The sequence below is a fragment of the Etheostoma cragini genome, chromosome 20 (genome assembly GCF_013103735.1).
Source record: "Etheostoma cragini isolate CJK2018 chromosome 20, CSU_Ecrag_1.0, whole genome shotgun sequence".
Lineage (NCBI taxonomy): Eukaryota > Metazoa > Chordata > Actinopteri > Perciformes > Percidae > Etheostoma > Etheostoma cragini.
Window position 1 is genome coordinate 20,668,131 of NC_048426.1, and position 20,084 is coordinate 20,688,214.

General features: G+C 42.5%; 1 protein-coding gene and 1 long non-coding RNA gene across 2 annotated transcripts in view; one reads left to right on the forward strand and one right to left on the reverse strand.

Moving 5' to 3' along the window:
* Positions 1-7,982, reverse strand: part of alk (ALK receptor tyrosine kinase) — a 305,956-nt gene extending 297,974 nt beyond the window's left edge. The window contains exon 1 of the mRNA XM_034857394.1: positions 6,313-7,982. Coding sequence (XP_034713285.1) covers positions 6,313-7,081 — 769 coding nt within the window. The 5' untranslated portion in view covers positions 7,082-7,982. The remainder of the gene's footprint in view (positions 1-6,312) is intronic.
* An 815-nt stretch (positions 7,983-8,797) lies between these two features.
* On the forward strand, positions 8,798-11,608 carry LOC117935342. Its single transcript, XR_004654734.1, has 3 exons — positions 8,798-8,886; positions 11,067-11,071; positions 11,599-11,608. It is a non-coding gene; the product is annotated as an uncharacterized LOC117935342 (long non-coding RNA).
* The last annotated feature ends 8,476 nt before the right edge of the window (positions 11,609-20,084 follow it).

Consider the following 20,084-nt stretch of genomic DNA (forward strand, 5'->3'; position numbering starts at 1 on the left):
TTCCTCAGTAATACATCAAGACCAAAATTAAACCATTATATTTATATATTAGACATACATTTGTCGGACGACAAGAGACACAACTTCAAATGAATAATGCTTCATGCATGCTGGATTTGTAATTGACAAACGTTTGTTAGCAACTTGCTAACACGTTTTTAGCGTATTCTGCTGCCCACAAGTGGCTGAAAGAACTACTCTTTTAAGTTCAATATCTAGAACATTCACCCCCATTCGGGAAGGAAATTACAGTTTGTTGAAGGAGGAGGCTCCGGCTGCTGGACAGGCGCCCAGAGCAGTTTTTTTGGGGGGGGGACCCACAGTCGGTACATGTGGGGATTTGAACCAGCAAAGCCGACTCCCTACGGACTAAGCTACTGCCATTCCAAATAGACCAAGCTATACATTTTATGCATGTACAGTAATACAGGCTTTAAAGTCAAAGAGATTTATGGCGATCATATACCCATAGCGTCACATTTCTCTGTTTACTCAGTTCCTGTTACTATATGCTGTTACTTTTATGCTATGGTAATTTAAATTCAGATACAAACCTAGAAGATCAGAATATGGATGAGACCTTAGGGAAATTGTGGTTTCAAGTCTGTTTAATTCTGCTCTCATTCACTTTCCTCACCTCTCTTTCTGATTCCCTACAAGTTGGTTACCGACAGGAAACAAATGGGAGAAGAAAGGACACAAGCAGAAGGAAACACAGATGGCTACAGAGGGACCTCATTTTAGAGAAGACTATAGAGTGAGGTGAAAGGTGACCAGAACTGCTCTTTTCCTTCTTTTCCTAGTATGTTCATTTATTGAACAAAATATGACACAGCTTGCTTGCAAAAGGTTGAAAGGAGCTACTGTAAATTGGGCCGTGCATCGTGGCATTTAAATTGGCAAACACATACAAAAATACCACATAGCATTTGTAACTTCCAGAAAATGACCACTCATTTATGCACATTATTTATTTCTCTCATTATGGAAGTGGGGCATCTCAGGGTGTGAGGATCACATTCAGCTCCTATACAGTATGCCTTTCTCTCCACACCTAGCTCGTAGTGAAACTCCTGCTCCGAGGCCTCTTATAAGCATCACCATTAATCAAACAGGCAGCTTGCAGTTTTTTTTTTTTTGAATGAACAAGAAAGTGGCATAAATAACTAAAACATCAGGGGGAAAGAAGGGAGAAAGGACAGTGGTGTTTAAGAAGTGAAAACAAGGCAAATCAAAGCCAAAGTCACCTCGACTCCGGCTAATTTAAAACAGTGACACAAGCATTATCTACAATGGGAGGGGGGGGGGTATCAAAAAAGGCATTAGCTGCTGTTTCCATTGTCAAGGTGTTTGTATATGGCTCCCAATTTGGCAAGCTTCATAATTTCACATTTTATATTCGTATGGCCGACTACAGAATACTGACAGCTTGTCTTTTGGGCAACAGTTGTGTTCCCCAAACTCTTGAGATGGAGCCAACTAGTGTGTGGGCCGGTGCCCAGGCCGTACATTTCACCAGCTTGGGGCGAGCCAAATCATTGATTTCTTCATTTTCTTAAAGTAAAAAAGAATCAGACACCTTATTATGCCGACAGCAGCCCTGTTGAATGTAACTGTCATAAATGAATTTGAGCAGGTTCAGGCGGCATCTCATTAAAGGCATTCATTTCCAACCATCCACATTGGACATGGTGACACTGAGAATTGTCGTTTCCTGAACTCTGGGCCATCAGAATAGAAAGTGCTTCCTGAAGGCTTACATGTGAGTGCTGCATGGGGGATGTGTAGGTGGTGACTGTGCTGGCGGTAATGATATCATATCACCGCGCTCATTTAGCTCAGTCAAGCAGCACTCACTTTGGAGCACCGCTTCAAGGTGTTTAGATTGCAGATGTTGTGAAGATCTCATTATTCATATTTGTAAAAAGGAATAAATTAACAAATCTAGTTACTCCAAATGAAGGATCTGACACACACACACACTTATTGTGACACAACTACAGCACTTCCTCCATTTCATTTTGAAGTCCTTGCTCTCTCGCCTCCTCATTGTGACTACAACCGTTCCATCCTGAAGTGAAGCCTGTGCAGCTAACACCGACAAACATGCACTTGATCATGCATGATCCAACGTGCAGTATCGATCAGCAGGGCGTCACAAGTCCGCTGGGGTGTCGCGCGACACCACCGACTTATTGAGCGAATTGATCATACTAATGCATAAATAATACAGTGGCATGTCATTCTGACTTCCTATTGATTTTTCCATTAGCAGCTGATTGATACAAGTTTTAAATGTCAGGAGTCTCATTGATTAGCACGAGTCCATGCACTCATGTCACTTTTCCGGTGGCTTTGCAGTCTTCCACCTGGATGGACTAAATTAAATGTCAACAGGTGCACCTGGTCATCGAGCTGTTGTATTCCGGCTCGGTTCCCACCAAAGTGTTTACACACACTCTGCGATGTTTACTCTTCTGATTTACTGCCTTTGAGAACACTACCACGCCAACCTCATCACACAAAATGCCTGAACTTTTCATTCCTGGTCTTAGGGGAGAGAGAGAGAGAGAGAGAGAGAGAGAGAGAGAGAGAGAGAGAGAGAGAGAGAGAGAGAGAGAGAGAGAGAGAACGCACTACAGTGTCCGACCGTAGACATGGAAAATTGTCTTGCGAAAATCTGATTCCTTAAAAGAAAGAGATCGAGCCATAGTCTGCACTGTTGTCCATTATATTTAATTAATTTATCGCAGATGCTACAATTTTAATAATTAATCGTTTCTCATTAGGGCAGCAAAAATGTGCTGGGTTCCGGCAATGTGTCAATTAGTTTTTGCTGAATAGGTATTGTTTACTTTTTCACTTTTGGTCAGAAAACTATAGCCAATTAAAGCTCAGAGCTCTTGATGGATGTTTAACATTTCTAGCTTTTTTTTCTTTTCTTTTTAAAAGAATGAAAGGCGCTAGTTGCAATCCTACATACAAACTAGAAGGGCTCTTAGAGAGCGCAGACCTCCGCCAAGCCAAGGCATGCCCTATCTCACAATGTTAATGCAGTGTGAAATCTCCCATTCAGGAACTCATTTTTCACATTATTGCGACACCACATGAATGTAGCAACAAATGACCTCTCGCAATGTTATGGAAATTGAAAATTAATTTGTGTATCCACCCCATGACTCGGGTCTGCTCTGAACTGTGTTGGGTTCTTCCTTGGCCCATGCCACACCCCTTCCACTTAGTTTCATAGTCTACGTAGTTTGTAATCCTGCAGACTAAATTAACTTTTCAGCAATAATTTGGCTTAAAAAACAAAGCAACCCTCACTCTTACACACCCTCACAAAAATCACAGTAACTACTCTTGAGGCTACACACCAGCTACTTTGTGAGGAGAAAAGGGAAAATCATACGGGATGTGGAGAACTAAACGTATGTTCGTCTTTAAAGGAGAAACTTCTTCCAAAAAGAGCCAAAAGCAACACAGGGTAAACAAAGTACCAAGCGTGTAATCCTCCTTTATAAATTAACTGTTGACTTTCTTTATGAATCAGGAGAAATTGCAGTATTTGCCTAAAAGCTAAAACATCCGCACAGTGGGATTCTGTTTTAAGCCTCTCAAAGGAAATGGTAGACTGGGGACGCTCAATAGAAAAGTATGAGAGTGTGTGTTTGCACTTGGGGCAGAGCTGAGGGGCAAACACGGGGAGACGAGCCCGTACGTACACAGTTGTTCCTCTCAAGCATGATAGGGTTATTTACTGCAGGGCTTCAATACCATCCTGTTGGGCACGTTTATGAAAACACTCTTAAAAAGTGCTCAGCGGCAGGTATGTGCAAGTTAATGAAGCAGGGGTATCCACCTCCTCCTGATTCTAATGCTGAGATCATTTAATGATTCTCTTGCAACCTATTTATGGCAACGCTTGGTGAACATAACAGAGGTTAATAAAGTAGAGGTCAACTCTTTATCACAACTGCCCAGCACTGTTTTCCCCTCTCATACACCATAAGTCATGGAAGCATTTTCTCATTAATGATCTCTCCCATAGGGCGAGTAAGTATAAATCTACTGTGCGGAGTTTAATGCCTTGATTCCCGTAAGCATGTTTGCTTGATTTTCAAATTATTCTGTGTGCCATGGCTGGTATTTATTTCATGCTAATCGCCTGCATCTTACCGGAGGCTGTGAAAAGAAGTGTAGCGTGCACATTACACTGAAAAATGCCAAACACCAGCCAATCAGGGTGCAAAAAAGCTGATAGAGGGAGACAATACAAATTGTAGCCTTGAGTTGAGTCATATTTAATGGAGGAGGGAGTGTGCCAGTTTCACTGGCAGAAAGAGTATGTACAGGGTCGAAAAAATAAATTGCGTGTGTGAGAGAGAGAGGGAGAGAGAGAAATTTGTTGGGGTCTTGAGTCTGCCGTTGCATCAAAAGCGTTTGAACACATGATGCCTCGTTGAAAACTCATGATGTAATAAAACACTTATGATAATAACTGCCAATCTGCAAACATGCAGCAGGGTAAAATAGTAGGAAGCATTGGTTAGGCTGTGTGAGGCTTATAGCCTCCGTTGCCAGACCTTCCTCTACAGCGCTGCAGAGGAGGGTCTGGCTACTCCACACAGCATTCTGGGATGGGAGAAAAACATGCTCTGGTATATTGGCATTTCTGTAAACCAATCACAATCATCAATAAGCTCCGCACGGAGCAGCTGCCAAAATAGCCTCGGGATGTAACTTGTTTTGGTGGAACACGTGTATTTTCAAAATTTGTTTTCGTCGTGCAACAGAAACCTCAGATTGGACAGATAGTCTAGTTAGCTGTCTGGATTTACCCTGCAGAGATCTGAGGAGCAGGTAACCATAGTCCTCAGAAATCAACCGGAGTTAAAAATTCCAATACAAAGAAAACGGAGGCAAACAGACACCTGCAGCACCGGAGCAACCCTGGAAGCGGAACGTTGTCGATGTAGACTTGAGGCTTATGGTGTCAGTGGAGTCGACCTGTGGTGTTTAGGCTGAAGTCTAGACTTCTGCCAGTCTCTGTTCCTAATGACAACAGTCATGTAACCCTTAAAGGAGGAATGTTACGTCCATCCATTTTCTCTCCTCAGATCTTGTCTAGTGTTTCACTTCATTTCATTTAAACATAATCCTCAATTTGCATCATTTTATTCATGCAATTCCTGTACTACGCCTGATTAATTTTATTATGGGGCATATGAAACACTATGTCAGGGCCTGTGCAATATCTTCTCCACTAGTGGATGATCTCTATTTTTTGTTTCTCCTAAAGTACATTGTTGTCTTGAAACATATCGTCATGTATTGAGGATTTTTTTTTTTTTGTGTTTTTAAAAAAATGCAGCCAGAATCCTAACTAGTAACCAACACCAAACGTAATGACTCATTTAATTGCATCTGCATTTTGAGCTGCTATTTGCATGTGTTTCCATGTGCACACGTCCCTGCAAGGTGGGGGGGGGGGGGGGGGGGGGGGTGTTCTGCTTTGTTTTTGTCGGATGGTTCGGTTGCATTTTTCTGGGCCAGCCTCCCTCATCAAAGTGATCAAGCAATTACAATGATTGTGCCGATGCTCAAAAGAACCAGAGAAGGACCCTCGAGTATTGAGTGCTAAAGCTTTCTCTGAGATAACAGCTTAATTTGTGCCTAATCAAAATAAAGCCTGTTCTTTTAAATCTTCAACCTTCCTTCAGCAAAGGGTTGGCTCGGGGAATTGAGAAGGTAAGGAGAAACCAACAGAGATGGGAGCCCTGCTGGGGTGTTTTCCACCTTGAATATAATTGCATAAAGTAGTTATGCAATATTGGTGTTGTTATCAGGAAATGAGGCCCTCCAAATGAAATAATAATTAACATTTCAGCGCTTAGAATGATAGAAACCTTTAAAGAGGCTGCTGCATATGAACAGCATGGATCACCACTGGATATTATCAAAGAGTCGGGGAATAAAATCAACATGCTATGTATCTCTCTGTGAGACACATACACACTTTTCCATCAGGCCATTAAAAATAGCTGGTTTTCCTGCACGTGCTGACATGTCTTTACCAGTTTTGTCCACCGAGAAAGCCAGCCCCAGCAGCACGCATCTTTAGACACACTGGATTCAACATCAAACATTAATCACAGCAGAACTCAGATCACATCCGTGACAGAGCAACATGAATTAGGCCTGCTGATGCATGTGAGTGTCTGTGAGCCTGGGAACAGCATTGAAAGAAATGTGTGTGAGAGAGAAGTAGAAGGAGGGAGGGAGAGAAGAGAGAGAAAAAAGGGAACTCACCCCTGGAGGATATCTGAAGGAAGAGGCGGGGATCTGCAGCACGTATGGCCGCTGTGTATCGATCCTCTATCGCGGGCACCTGCGCTTTTTTCTCGGGCATAAGACGGACCCTGAGCCGGCCCCCCTCTGCGCCGAACCACCACTCCAGAATAGTTGTGAGGTCCATTTCCAGGGTGAGCACCGGGGCCTCCTCGTACACAGACAGCCCCCCGCATCCCATCCTCACTAAATCCTCTCCTATTTCCACCACAACTTGGTTTGATTTTCTGCTGGCTTTCGTCAAGCCCAATTTCAGAACTTTGGACAGCGGCCGCTCACGGAAGAAGGGGAGCTGTCCATCAGCAGACAGGTTCCTCATTCCAGAGTCCCTAGCAGACTTAGAGTCCACAAAAGTGGATATGGTTTTCTGCAAAGGGATGCAGTGCATTTTCAAATTAGCGCGCACCATGTAACATCCGCTAAAAGTCTGGCAGTCGCCGTTCAGAGGTCTCTTTATAAACTCGGCCAGGTAATAGCGCAACAGAGAGGGGACCGCAAAATCCACAGCCAGGGTTTTCCTCTTGAGCCTGGAGTTTAGGGTTTGGTTCAAGTCTCTTTTGCTCCCGGTTTCCCCGCTGGTACCGCCTCTCGTACCGCCGCCGCCGCTGTTGATGTTGCTGAAGTCGGCGGTGGGGAGATCTATCCCCGCTGTGGCCCTTGGCGAGGCGCACTGCAGCCCAGCGAAAAATGCCGCAGAACAAACAAGCGAAAACAATATCCTGGTGTTCATGGTTAAATAATTTGAGTTATTCGTTGAGGAGAAGCACCCTTAATCCCACCGTTCACCGCTTCCTCTCTGCTCTTGTCACATACGCAGCGCAAGATCATAAAGTGCGAATCGATGATCCTGCGGGTCCTGCGCCTCTTCTCCGGTGCGCCTCCGTGGCAAGACTAATGGAACTGGGTTTTACATCTGTTTGCAACTGACTGTTGCTGTTCTCCCTTCTTTCAAAAGGGAAAAAGTGCCATTTCCCCCCCACCCCCCTCGGTTCCCCACACACGGACACACGCAGACGGACACACACACGCACCTTTGAAAGACAATGCTTTTTCTCGCCGGAGCGAACCAAGCGAGTCGCTCTCCGGGACGCTGATTGATATGCCGGTCGGGTCCGCTCCGGTGGCTTCCAAAGACTCTCTGTCTCTTGGCACAGTTGTGACGGCGGTACAAGTGGTCTCTCTGTCAGCAGCGGGATGCAGCGACTCTCTCTCTCCCCTCACAACTAAATCATGAATTCACAGCGAGTTCGGAGACGCCGAGCATCAATTAAAGTTTCACATATAAGCATATCTTGCAGTCTCGGCTAACTGAAGAGCCCGGCGGAAGCCTCTCAGGTTAATTGTCTGCTGAGGATTTCGGTGCTCCATTGGTGTTAACAGGCAGCTCCGGTCGCCTCTATCATACCAGCACATGCGGTGAAGTCATTCACACATCCATTTGACGCCAATATAAATCCTTTCCTTTGAACACGACTCCCTTGCGAAAAAGAAGTCAGCCGTCAGCGCAGGAGCCACCGCCGTTATGAACCCGTCTGGTGCGCCCTCAGCGCAGCCGTAATGGTGCCTGGATATGTCTTTATTGAAATTACAAATGCCAGGAGGCACAGCTCCACAGTTTCTCTATCGTGATTTCTCAATGAATCATCGAGCTTTTGCGTTTCCGGAAATTGGATTGGATTAGCCGCACTCTCCTGGTTGTATGTAAATCAAATAGTTTCAGAGGGAGGCCGTTTGGGTTGGAGCCCATTTGGCTGTGTTATATCTGATGTGCAGAGGCCAATATGTCCTTAAAACATCAGGGAGCTCTCTTGCCATCTTGCCAGTTCATTTAGCGTACAGGCTCCTAATTTGGGACTCAAAGGGTCAGTGTTTGGGGCAGGGAGGGAAGGGGGGGCAGGAAATGCCCCCTTCAAATTAGTTTCAAAGGGTCTTCATTGGGAAGTGAAAGTGTTAACTGTTGCCAAAGCATCAAAATACAATTAGTTGAAATGTTCAGATTATATAAACACAACATTGATATATGATTGATATTTTCTCTCTCTCTAGAACGTCTGCACATACTTATGGTAATTCACTCATTTTCACTTATTGCTCTGGATCTTTACAGTCTCATTAGAGCCTTATCTATGGAGGAGGATAAGGGCATTATGTAAAACATCCATATGAGAGGGATCACAGAATCCATAGAATGAAGTCAGAATTTTAAGATTAATGGTGCGTTCACGCCACCTGGGAATATAAGGGACCGCCTGCGTGATTGTGGTGGATAGGTCAAACACAGGACTTTCACCCAGGAGAGCGGGGTTTGTGTCCCGCGGATGTCTTTAACTGGCCCGTTATTCCCGCATGTCACGGAACCGTAAGCACTCCCACAAGCTATCCCTTTACCTAACAGCATAAAAGGGGCGCCAATAGTCCCGACCAAGTGCAGTTAGGTATAGTGTGTTACATACAAAGCTAAAAGAGACTTTTAGCGTCAATAACGACAAAGGCACTTGACCAAGCGTCCATATCTTACGAGATGGGAGTGGGAATGTGGAACGCACGGCAATGTCAGACTTCCATGTTCTGTGTTTGGAGGACATGTTGGGAGTTTGGCATCTCATTATGCTTTCTATTTAGGTTGAAATACCTTGCAAGGATAATGGTCAGCGATTTGATCAATTTTGAAATTTGCTTCTTCCATTCCAGTTAGATTGATCCTGTGGTGCGCAATACACAATAACAAAAGTGTCTTTGTCAATGTGTTTCAACAATGAAAATGTGTGTTTCAGTAACATTCATTCACTCATAGTGGGCTGCTGACAGTTTTTAACAACAAAAGTAATCCTGGGCCTCATGTTATCGGACACGCAATGAGACTTACATGTTTTACATTTAATGTAGTAACAGGCTTCACTGTCAGCAGATATTTCAAGATAGGGTATCCAAATCAGCAGAGAAAAAGTTGGATTGCTGGCCCTGCAACCCTACACTATGTCAACATCAACCTTATTTTACACAAATTTACATAAAAATGAAACCTGTATTCACTTTAATATACAAGCCACACAGCCACATGTATGACCAAGCTAGGCCCCGTTTGGAGACTTTCTGATCAAGTCCCAAACAAACAACTGATACGGCTTTTGTAAATGTTAAAGTGCTTCTCACAACACTGTAGATAGGCAGTATTATGTGATGTAATACCATATTCATTGTTATGGCTATTAAGAGGCTTGCGGCATCCAGTGCCGGCTGATTGCAACATTAGTTCTTGTTTAAGCCAGAATAAATATACAGGTGATTGTGATTAATTATTAATACAAAGAACTTAATTGTTGTAGCCCTGGACAATATGAGCCCATTCTTTCTCACTAATCAGGACAGTCATTGCAGTTTTGTTGAAAATGTAATACCTATAACGCTTTCTTCTTTCTGATTGAGGAACAACCTGTTCTGTTTTTTAGGGGTTAATTGAGATGAACGGGTAGTAAGGGGATTATTAATGGATTTATCATTGATTGATTGCTGCTCTGTGCCTGCATAATTACTTCCCAATAATGGAACTGTCGTCCATAGAAGCTATTCTTCGTCTTTTTTCTTCAATTTGGCGGTATTGGTTTGTTTGTGATGGGGTTGTATATACATACAAGTGCATTTTTGTTCAACAGCGCGGAAATGCTTTAAATTCAAGGTTTGTAATGGTATCATCATCAATTCCTTGTCTTGTTTTCTCCATTTCACCCCTGTCCCTCATGCAAATTCACATTCCTATACTGATGGCGTTAGATGAAAAACAGTCCAATGGAGTACAATCTTCAGTTGCTCTGCCTCAACCTGTGTTGGAGCAGCAGCAGAGAGCAGACAATCCAACCCAGCAGCACATCAGTGAAATACTTATTTTCTTCATTCATCATGCATTCTATCCAATAACTGAAAACATTATTCAGGACAAGTTGTTTATTCATAGTCGGGGAAGGTAAGAAATCATAAATGGTGTGGGAGGGACTGAATAAGGCGGGTATGGAGCAGCAGAAGGAGGGAGAAACGGTGACACTCTGAACACCATTCAATATCTAATCTGCAATTTGTACTCACAAGTTACAAGCTATCGGTACGAAGTTACATTGCCTGCTGCATTTCTGTTCATGATATTGTACTCCAAAATGGGAATTCTACTAGGTAACTGCTTGAGTTGAGATGAGCCTGTAGCAACCAGAGTTTTCAGCTAGTGTGTGGCTATTGCAGCTTTGAGTAGTTGGCTGCAGAGGCAAATGAACTGTGGAAATGGTATAACCATTCACTGAAACTAGACAATATCTGGCGTCATTGATTAAACACATTAGTTATGTTAGCCAAATTGATTTTTAACTAGCAAAACCAAAACTAAAGCATTATAGCTCAAGTTCCATTTCTCACATAAAATTGATTTTGACGAACAGATATGTACGTGCATTATTGTTACCCAGATGAATGAATTTGCAGCACTGCAGGCTATAGAGAAAGAGATGGCTAGAGCACGTATGGGATGAGATGAACGGCACTTTTACAGCTATTGCTGGATTCTTGGTAATATGCATGCACTTTGAAAGTCATTTACCAGACCGCCAAGGCTGACTTAATTACTTTCTGATTGATCACTCATTTCCTCTTTTCAGTCCTTATGCAGTAAAATGAAAAAAGCCTGGTTATCAGATACCCACCACGCTGCTAGCTTCAAGCACACTTACCAGCTATTGTGTCAATTTCATCTGAAGCATCATTAGTATCCAGCTCACAGGTCAGTACACGGAAAAAGGTTGGTAGGAAAGTGGAAGTGTGATAAATTACAGACAGATAAGTTCTTACAAAGACCCCCCCCCCCCCCCCACACACACACACACACACACACACACACACACACACACAAACACACACTTGAGCACCACTTTTCATGGCGGGTGGTAAACCTCATAAATCAGCAGCTGCGTCCCCACAACTAGCCACCCTTTCAGCCAGCATCATCGTACTTCATGGCCTGGTCCATCCAACAGTGTTGTCGCTGCTGAAGCAGAGATGGATGTTTTGTCAAACAGAAAAAAAGGAATCCCAGAGCGTTCCTCCAGAGTTGTCAATCTGCCTCTGTTCCTCCTTTCTCACAGCATCACAGCCATTTTTATCTTTTGTCTGCTTTTGCTTTCGTGCATGCACAACAGGCATCTGCGGTGATTGAGGAAGGAGCTGCTGAGTCTCATGCGCCCGAGCCATACATTTTACAACGCAGAGGCAACAGTCCCACTTCCTTTAGCATTCCAACCTCATGACATTTTTCTCGTAGTTCCATAAATCAAATCCCCCGGACCTGCCGAGTTGAAGAAAAGAAATAAGGCTTTTGAAGAAAATAGAAAAAAGAAGCTTTTGCACAGAAAGTGTTCAAGATTGGGAGAGTTTCCTGTTGACAGATGTAATAAGAGTTTTTTTTTTGGGAGGGGGGGGGGCAAACTTTTGATAAGTGGCAATTCCCCGGGTAGTGGACTTGAAAAATGTCAGCCTTTTAGCTCTGGTCCACTGAGCCTTCTGCATGACTAGCACTCACATTAATCATTTTACCGCAAGGGTTGGGCCTGACTCGAGCCAGGTAGTTAGCATGTCATGAACTTTTGGTTTGATTAAAATAAAAAACAATTTTAGAACAACAATGTTAATTAACGTAACAGAAAAATGACTACCTGGCCTGTTTTGGCCACATTTGTTTGACCTAAAGAATGTTAGATTATAACTTCCACTATTCCCTAACAGGAAATTTAATTCAGACAGCTCTGAAAGTGGCTGGAGTTAGTTTAATGAAAGTTGACTTTTTGTGCCAGGTTCTTCTCAGAAAAAGGTGCCATCAAGTTTTAGATTTGAGCAAAGTGGATAATCCATAAAAAAGGCTGCAGGAGTACATGTGGCGCAGGGCAGGCGAAATTGTGTTTTTATCTGGGTCCTTTTGACCCAACAAGTTTTGCTCCAAGACTTTTCTGAACCACCCAGCTGTTCAAAAAATGCTTTTTACTTTTTGCACAGTGTGACCATGTTGGCCAAATGGCCACTGTGTAAAAACAACTTTTGAACGTACTGTATACACATTATACCAAAAAGTACCTTCCTGAAGCTATTTTGCAGCAGGTCTGTGCAGTGCTTAGTGCCACCCATGATGATTGTGATTGGTTTAAAGAATTGCCAATAAACTAGAGCATGTTGTTCTCCCACTAATACTGCAGGGTGGCTGGTGACCCAAGCTCACAGAACTACATTTAATCAAATGTGTTATGGATCATTTCATTTAAATATTGGAAATGTTTAATCATAAGTTTGGTGCAGTTGCTATACTTTCCCTACAAGACAATTCCATTACAACAATCTTATCATTGCAAACTGCGAGATTTTTCTCTAAATTGCTTTGGAGTAATATGGTTAAGTTTTTTGTTTTTTTACATTTAAGCTTCATTCTAAATTCTTTACACAAACCATCTTCTCCCTTTAGGCTCAGAGAAAGGGTAAGAAGTTGGAATACGTCTGTGTTTGCCTTATCACTTTTCATCCTGTTGGCTGGCCACCTCATAATGAATTCATTGCCTTCGTTCGTTCTACTACTTTCAGGCTTTATCGAAAATGTTTAAAAATTGACAAGCTGACCACTTCCATAGAAATCCATCTTACCCTGAAAATGAATGTATACAACCAGAGGCATCCAAAATAATGAAAAGAATGTAGGTTAAAATAGGAAGCAGTCTGGGCACTCTGAGGCATCACACACACACACACACACACACACACACACACACACACACACACACACACACACACACGATTAGATCTCTGCAGTTTGAAATGCTTAAAGTTTTAAAATGCAGCTTTCTTCTTGTCAAGGTTTATCCCTCCCATCTATACTTTTTTTCCAAGGCTTGCTGGCGTTTGCTATATTCTTATATCAATAAGCACAGTCCTTTCTTTGTACGCTGAATTGCATTTAGCTAGAGGATCATTCCTCCTCTGTCTGGACAAGACAAGAGACAACACACTGCTGATCCAAGGCAGTGCAAGCCAGGAAGCTCAACTGGGATCCTCCGCGCCATCACAAGACAAGTGTTTCCTCTCCCCACCCTTATCCTGCATACATGAATATGCAGAAAAAAAGGCTATCCTAATGATTCATTATATCAGTATCATATTCAGTTAAGGTATTAGTCATCCAGGCCAATCAAGGTAGCTTGAGTAGACTGATTTTGACTGACTATGCAATCACAGTTATTATTGGACGGATGGGCAAAGAAGTCACTGTTAGAGCTCTCCTCAATTAGTTAACCATCGACCTGCCAGGGCCTAATGGGCCATTGGCATTCGGCTCCTGCACCACATCTGATGAATTCCCACTCTGAATCTGAGTTGGTGCAATTGGGCAACTGGATGCGTGCACCAATTCAATCTCCTTTCATGGATCAAGCTTCTCAGGAAAAGGATGGGACAGTAAAGGATGCCATAGGGGCCACTGGCAAATTTTTCACTGGTCCCTTGTCAATGTGATCAGACGCAGGGCTGCAGTACGTCAGAGTTGAAAATGATGTAATAGCTGAATGGAACAGGATAGAGAGCATGCCCAGTATGTGACTCTTATGACATGCATCACGGGGGAGAGGTTAGAGGTGAATTAATAATGAATAATCCGGTGTCAGCAAAGCGGTGGAAGGGTCAATATGGACAGTGGACACAGTAGGGAGGAGGTGAGCATAAGGAAATATATGCACATTTGTTTTGCCTTTGGGAAGAACAAATTGTATATCAATGACTCAAGTTGCAAAAAGAAAGAAAATCTCAGAACGGGGGTGGCATTTGGGGTGCAGTGTGGGGAGAAGTGATCGCTAAAAATAGACTGCAGCAAAGCTACTCCACTGTGTATCTTCAATGCACAGTCTTCTTTCCTTTCTTGGGAGAAGCATCAGTTTATTTTCCCTCTTCCTTCTTTCCGTCTCATCCGTGTTTCCTGGTAACAGACGTGTGTGTGTGTGTGGTGCGCCCTGTTCGTCCATAGGAATATAAATCAGAGTTTGTTTAGTATTCATATCTGAGAGTTTTCATTACTCCCTCATCCCAAAAAACAACTGCAAAAGCACAGCTGCAAGAATGTATCGCCAATAAGCAAATGCAGTTATAGTTACTGTCATGCATAAAAAGGGACAGGCAGGCCGGTGTGGGAGTTCCAGCATGTATTGACCATCAAGAGCTGGCAGAAGAGATTGACCTCATTTCACTATCTTGTTTTCTCCAAATTGCTACTAGTAAAAGCAGATGCGGCCCCCAAATCAACTGGCCCAACGTGTCAATTTTTTATAGGTTTGTTTATTGCCATCTTGCCTGCTATACGACCATCTCTGCCTCCCTGTTATCCTCACTATAGCGGTGTTCTCTGTGTGTGTCTTCAGTCTACAATACAATATGTATTCAGTTTGTTCAAACTCTGACCTACATGCAGAAGCTTTGCAAGAATGAACACAAAATGTTGAAAATATTACATTTTCTCTCACTTATTTGGAAGTCGTTAGAGAATAGAGAATATATCAAAAAGATACTTTCTGATTTCTGAAAAAACACATCAGCCATCACAATCCCCACTAATTATCTATTAGTGTTAAACTTCCTGCTGTAAACTGTAAACCAAAATTGCAGCAGTGCTTTATAACAAGTCCATAGATTCTCATCGCAGAATAAACTGTTGCGGCCAGGCACAGCTGCAGGAATTCTAATTAAAAGCCATTAAAATGTGCTTCTGCATGAAGTCTGGACGAGGGATTGTTCTGACAGGGAAAACATTTTCTTCAGCCTTGCCTGAAGCTGACCACCTGGCTGGCATTTAGCATTACTTGTCAGTACTTTCACTTGTGTGTGCATGTGTGTGTGTGTAAAAATGTCCTATGCTATGTCCCATTTCTGTGGTTAATCCTATCAACACAAGCTCACTCATATACCCAATTCTGTTCTGATGCAGTACCCACAAAACATCTTGTATGTCATCTGTTATCTGTGAAGTGCAACTGTGATAGTAGTCGGACATTGTTTTTCATGCTGCAAAGTCTCTAAGGAAGAGACCTATAGGTGGATAGAAAGGTCAACAAAGTGTGTGATTGGGACATTTTGAGTACTTTAAAATGGCGATAGAAGAAAGTGGAGCATTTACCAGATATTCCCCTCAGGAGTTGTTGGAAATATTGGACCCATATGGTGGCTAGAAACATCACTCTCAATAACCCTCCCTGCTGGGTGTAAATAGGCAACAGTTTTTTCTGGTTTACTATTTTAACTTAAAATGTGATATGTCAGCGGTATGTTCGGACAGCTGCCCTTTGTGGCCAAATAATCAATTGTTAAGGCTTAAGGATTTAAAAGGTTCAGGATCAAATTACTTACCGGTAGGTAGATTTGTTTTGCAGCAAGAATATGACATCCATTTTGACACATAACTATGAAAACATACTAAGAACTGAGTTAAATCGTACAAATACTCAAGGTTCCACCGATCAGGACAAAACAGAGAGAAAGAAAGAAAAATCAGTCAAAAGAATATTCACTCAAAATCGAAATCAAGATAAAGGCAAATGTGTGTGTGCAAATTTTGCTACGGAAAGGTGAGTTCGCGATCATGTTTGACTTTGGAAACATCAGCTATAACACAATCTCAACATGCCTAACCTATAGCCAAATGGCAGCAAATCAGAAAACATTTTTTTATACAGTTATTGTAGCAGTTTCGGAAGAATCAATTGATTGCTCTGATCAGGCTCATTCCAGAAAGCAATAAAAGACAACCTACATTTATTAACCAAGAAACACAAAGCAGCACTATTGGGCCTTCAGTATACACATGCAAATTCATACACATGAACATACATAGGTTACATAAACATCCATAACCTTTCTCAAAAGGTATGAAAATATTTTCCTGCCTCTTTAGAGACAATTCAACATGTTCTACCTGCGCCCCATGCTTTCTGGCACCATGTTGTTTGGCTGCCATTTGGTCTGAATAAATAATATCCAACCATGAAAGTGCCCAATGTCTGGCTCTTTCAGCATACAGCAAGCAGGGTTTTGCTGCTGTCATGCCTGTAAGATATACTCTTCATGAAACCATAACAAATAAGCAGTGTATTTAGTTGGTCAGGTCGGACAATGGTGTGTCAAGGATTTTCAGTAGAAATGTGTAGTGTTTATCCATCTTTTTTTGAAAGAATGAATAAATAAAGATGAACTGTACATCATGAAAATATACATGCAACATTAAATACATCCATTTGTCATCAAAGAAAATGAAATACATGTAATTCATCTCTGCAGTATGTGCAGCATAAGGAATAGCAGGGGAATAAGAAGTAGTAACTCAGACCGCACTGGATCTTCCCTCCTATCTGAGTAAAGAGCAGAAGCTATAGACTATAGCCACTTCACTTTTTGAATTAGTTTTGCTGTTATTTGACCTCTTGACAGTGAAGCAAGAGGGATGAAATGCAACAGAGGTCCAGGGCCAGATTCAAGGGCATTGTGCTTACATGGCGTATATCTCTACCCTGGACACACCGCTCTCATCCCAACACTCCACCCACACACATCCTGAGAAAAATTGCCTCATTAAACTGCCACATCACGAACCACAACCGAACTGCAGTACACATAATGTTTGTGAGCTTCACTAAAGATGTACCTTAGCTGGGTTTACTAATTGCCCTCATTTTCTCGCCTGCCCTTTTCCCAATCCTTTTTCCTCCCTTCCTGTCCTCACATCACCTCGCCCGGGCAACCTAATGAAGCTATCCAGTTAGGGGATAAAGTGGTTAAAGTGTCCTGCACTCCTTTTAAGCTCCTGTATAGCAGACACACACATCAGGAGGGGAGTGAATGGGGAAAGGATACCCTCCTTAACCCTCCCCTGCTGTCTCTTCTCCTTTGTGGACTTGGAAGTCGCTGACAGAAGTAAATCACTAGGGGGCTGGCAAGAGATTTAAATGAGCCGATTAATCCCCATGCTAATAATCACTCCATTAAGAATGGTGGAGCAATGATTAAAGCTCTTGGAAGGCACTTTGCACCATGCTGGGTTTCAGCTTAGAAAAAACACCCATGGGACCATGTGTTTAAATATACATTGAATAAGTGACTATTTCATCAGAAATAGGAGTTTTCACCGTAGAAGCAAAAGTAAAACTGCAGAGAACATGACGGCCATTTTTTTTCTCTACATAAAAGTAGGTAAGCAGATTTTGTTCCTTGTGTTTCTTGTTTGTGGGACAAGTTTTTAACCCAGGGGGAGTCGATTCATCTTTGTTGGCAGTGATATACCTCTCAATGATATTCATTTGCCTGAGGGTTTGTTTCATAATCTTGTTTACTTGTGTTCCCCTCTCAGCACCCTATCTTTCCCCCACTAATGTGACTCATGGTTTTATTTGTTCCGTGTTACTCTCAGTCTGCCTCTCTCTGTGCGCCTGTCCCACCACTGTCATACTCACTTTGTTTAGCCCAGCATTGAAAATCATTCATGCAGTCAGGTTTTATTTCCTTTAATGCTTCCTTCCAATACATGGAGGGTCAGAGCTCCTCATAATATTGCATTTATTCCTGCTCCCTCCCCATTAATTCTGCTGTTCAGTTGTGGTCCACTTCTTCTAAAGCTGTCTGACACAACAATGTTCATTTTGAGAACTGAAAGAGGTTACAGACCATACAGTCCAAGGCTCTTATATAATTTGGTTGTGTCATCATTTAATAATATTTACATGCTACTTTGAAAAGTGACGGCAGAGCATCTGGCAGACATCTCGCCTGTGACAGTCCCGACAAACAGCAAACGTGGAAAGTTGCCACCGCAAGTAGCACTCGACCCTACTGCAGCACTGCCACGTTGCTGGAATAAATCCAACACATGGAAGCGGAGGAGACTAGGCGGTGGCTGGTGCCTTTCGCTGTACGTTGTAGATTTATTCAGGCTTCAAATCTCTAATAGTGACATAGAGCATGTCCTTGGATGCACATTAAGTTCCAGTGAATTATTAATGGCTTGCTAATAAATGTGTTCACCCCTTCCTTAAAAACGGCTTTGTTTATTAGGCTTGAGTGAGGGCAGATGGGGAGGGGGTGAAGAGTTAGCCAGCATAAAGGGAGTTTGTCCAGCAGTAGTTAGGGGTTCACACAGGTCAAGTGGACCGTGCTTAATGGAGCATCGACACTCTCACACTGTTTGTAATTTACAGTGGTGGGAGAAGTATTCACATTTAATTAAAGGAGCACGCAACAGATTTTTCACTTAGTCGACTTGTCTCGAGAACTGCCTGTAAAATGTCTTCTGTGGCTCTTTTTTTGCATGTTTGTGTGCTGCTGCGCATCCCTGTTTGTTTGTGTGTGTGTGTGTGTGTGTGTGTGTGTGTGTGTGTAACAAGCATAGTGTGGGCACTGTGCATGAGCCGAGGCCCATTTTGCTAATTCACTGTTAAAATAACAATGAAATACTGCGTTATTGACTTGCGTTTTTGTTGGACAATGGCACAATTACATCCCGCTGCCTCAAGATAGCATTACGCCAAGAATTCACCTGAACAAACCTCCCTGTAAGACCAGCACGACCAAAGATGGGTGCAGGTGCATTTGCTTTTTATATGATGTGGGCCCTGGATGGTCTTAAAATAGCAAAAACACTTATGTTGGGCTTTGGGCCTTGCTGCGCCGGGTGCAAGACGGGGCCCTAGTTCTTTAGCAGAAAGCCTGCATTACAAACTGGGTCCACCAGCAACACACACCCACACACCCACACCTACTGTACAGTTCTATACTAATTTTTGTATCTTTACTGTCCATAAAATGTTCTTTTCTTTTTCTCTGATTGTCTATAATAGCGTTGTAAATGTTGAACTATTAATGATTAGATACACATAGAAAGACAACAGGAGCTTGTTATTACCAATGTTTCCGAGCAACATATGACATATGCTTCTAGGAAATAGCCACAGTCACATGGGCTTTAACATGCAACGCACATCGCTAAGACTGACCGTAGATAAGACAAAGCTTAAGTTAGGTTAGTGCAAGACCACGGCAGTGGCGGTTCCAGGGGGCAAGGGTGGCTAGTGCCCCCATTTGGCCCCCCTTACTGTGGCAAATATTTCCATACATTTCTAACCCCAACTTTATCCCCAAAGAGAGGATAGTATTCATGTGCAGTGGTAGATAACATGTAGGTTAACACTGAATCAGCATCCTTGTGTTTTTAGTTATATTTGTATTGTTAGTCTTTTGTAAAGCCAAACCTATGGATGGATGGATGGTAGTATGTAACACTTCTTAAAGTATTTGGTACCCCTAAAATTGCACGTGGCCCCAGTCTGGCCCCTCCATTTGAAATGGTCTAGAACCACCACTGGAAGACTGGTCTTAACTAAGAATGACTTGGCAGTTAGGACAAGGCTTAGTAAAGACTAATGCAGAAATATTGTGACCACATCCTTACTTATCTTACTTCTAAGCAATTACCAGATGCCCAGCTAATTTAAATGGATTAAATATTTAGCAGTGTTTTGTAACAACCACCATTAGAGAATGCCATTTGTCAGTTTGATTAATTTTTTAAATAGAGACAAAGCACAAGGAGCGGCCTCTCTTGTGTCACCCCAATTTCTCTCCCCCTTTCATGTCTATCAACTGTCCCTTTAATAAAGGGAAAAGCCCCCAAAAAAAGAGACAAAGCAGAA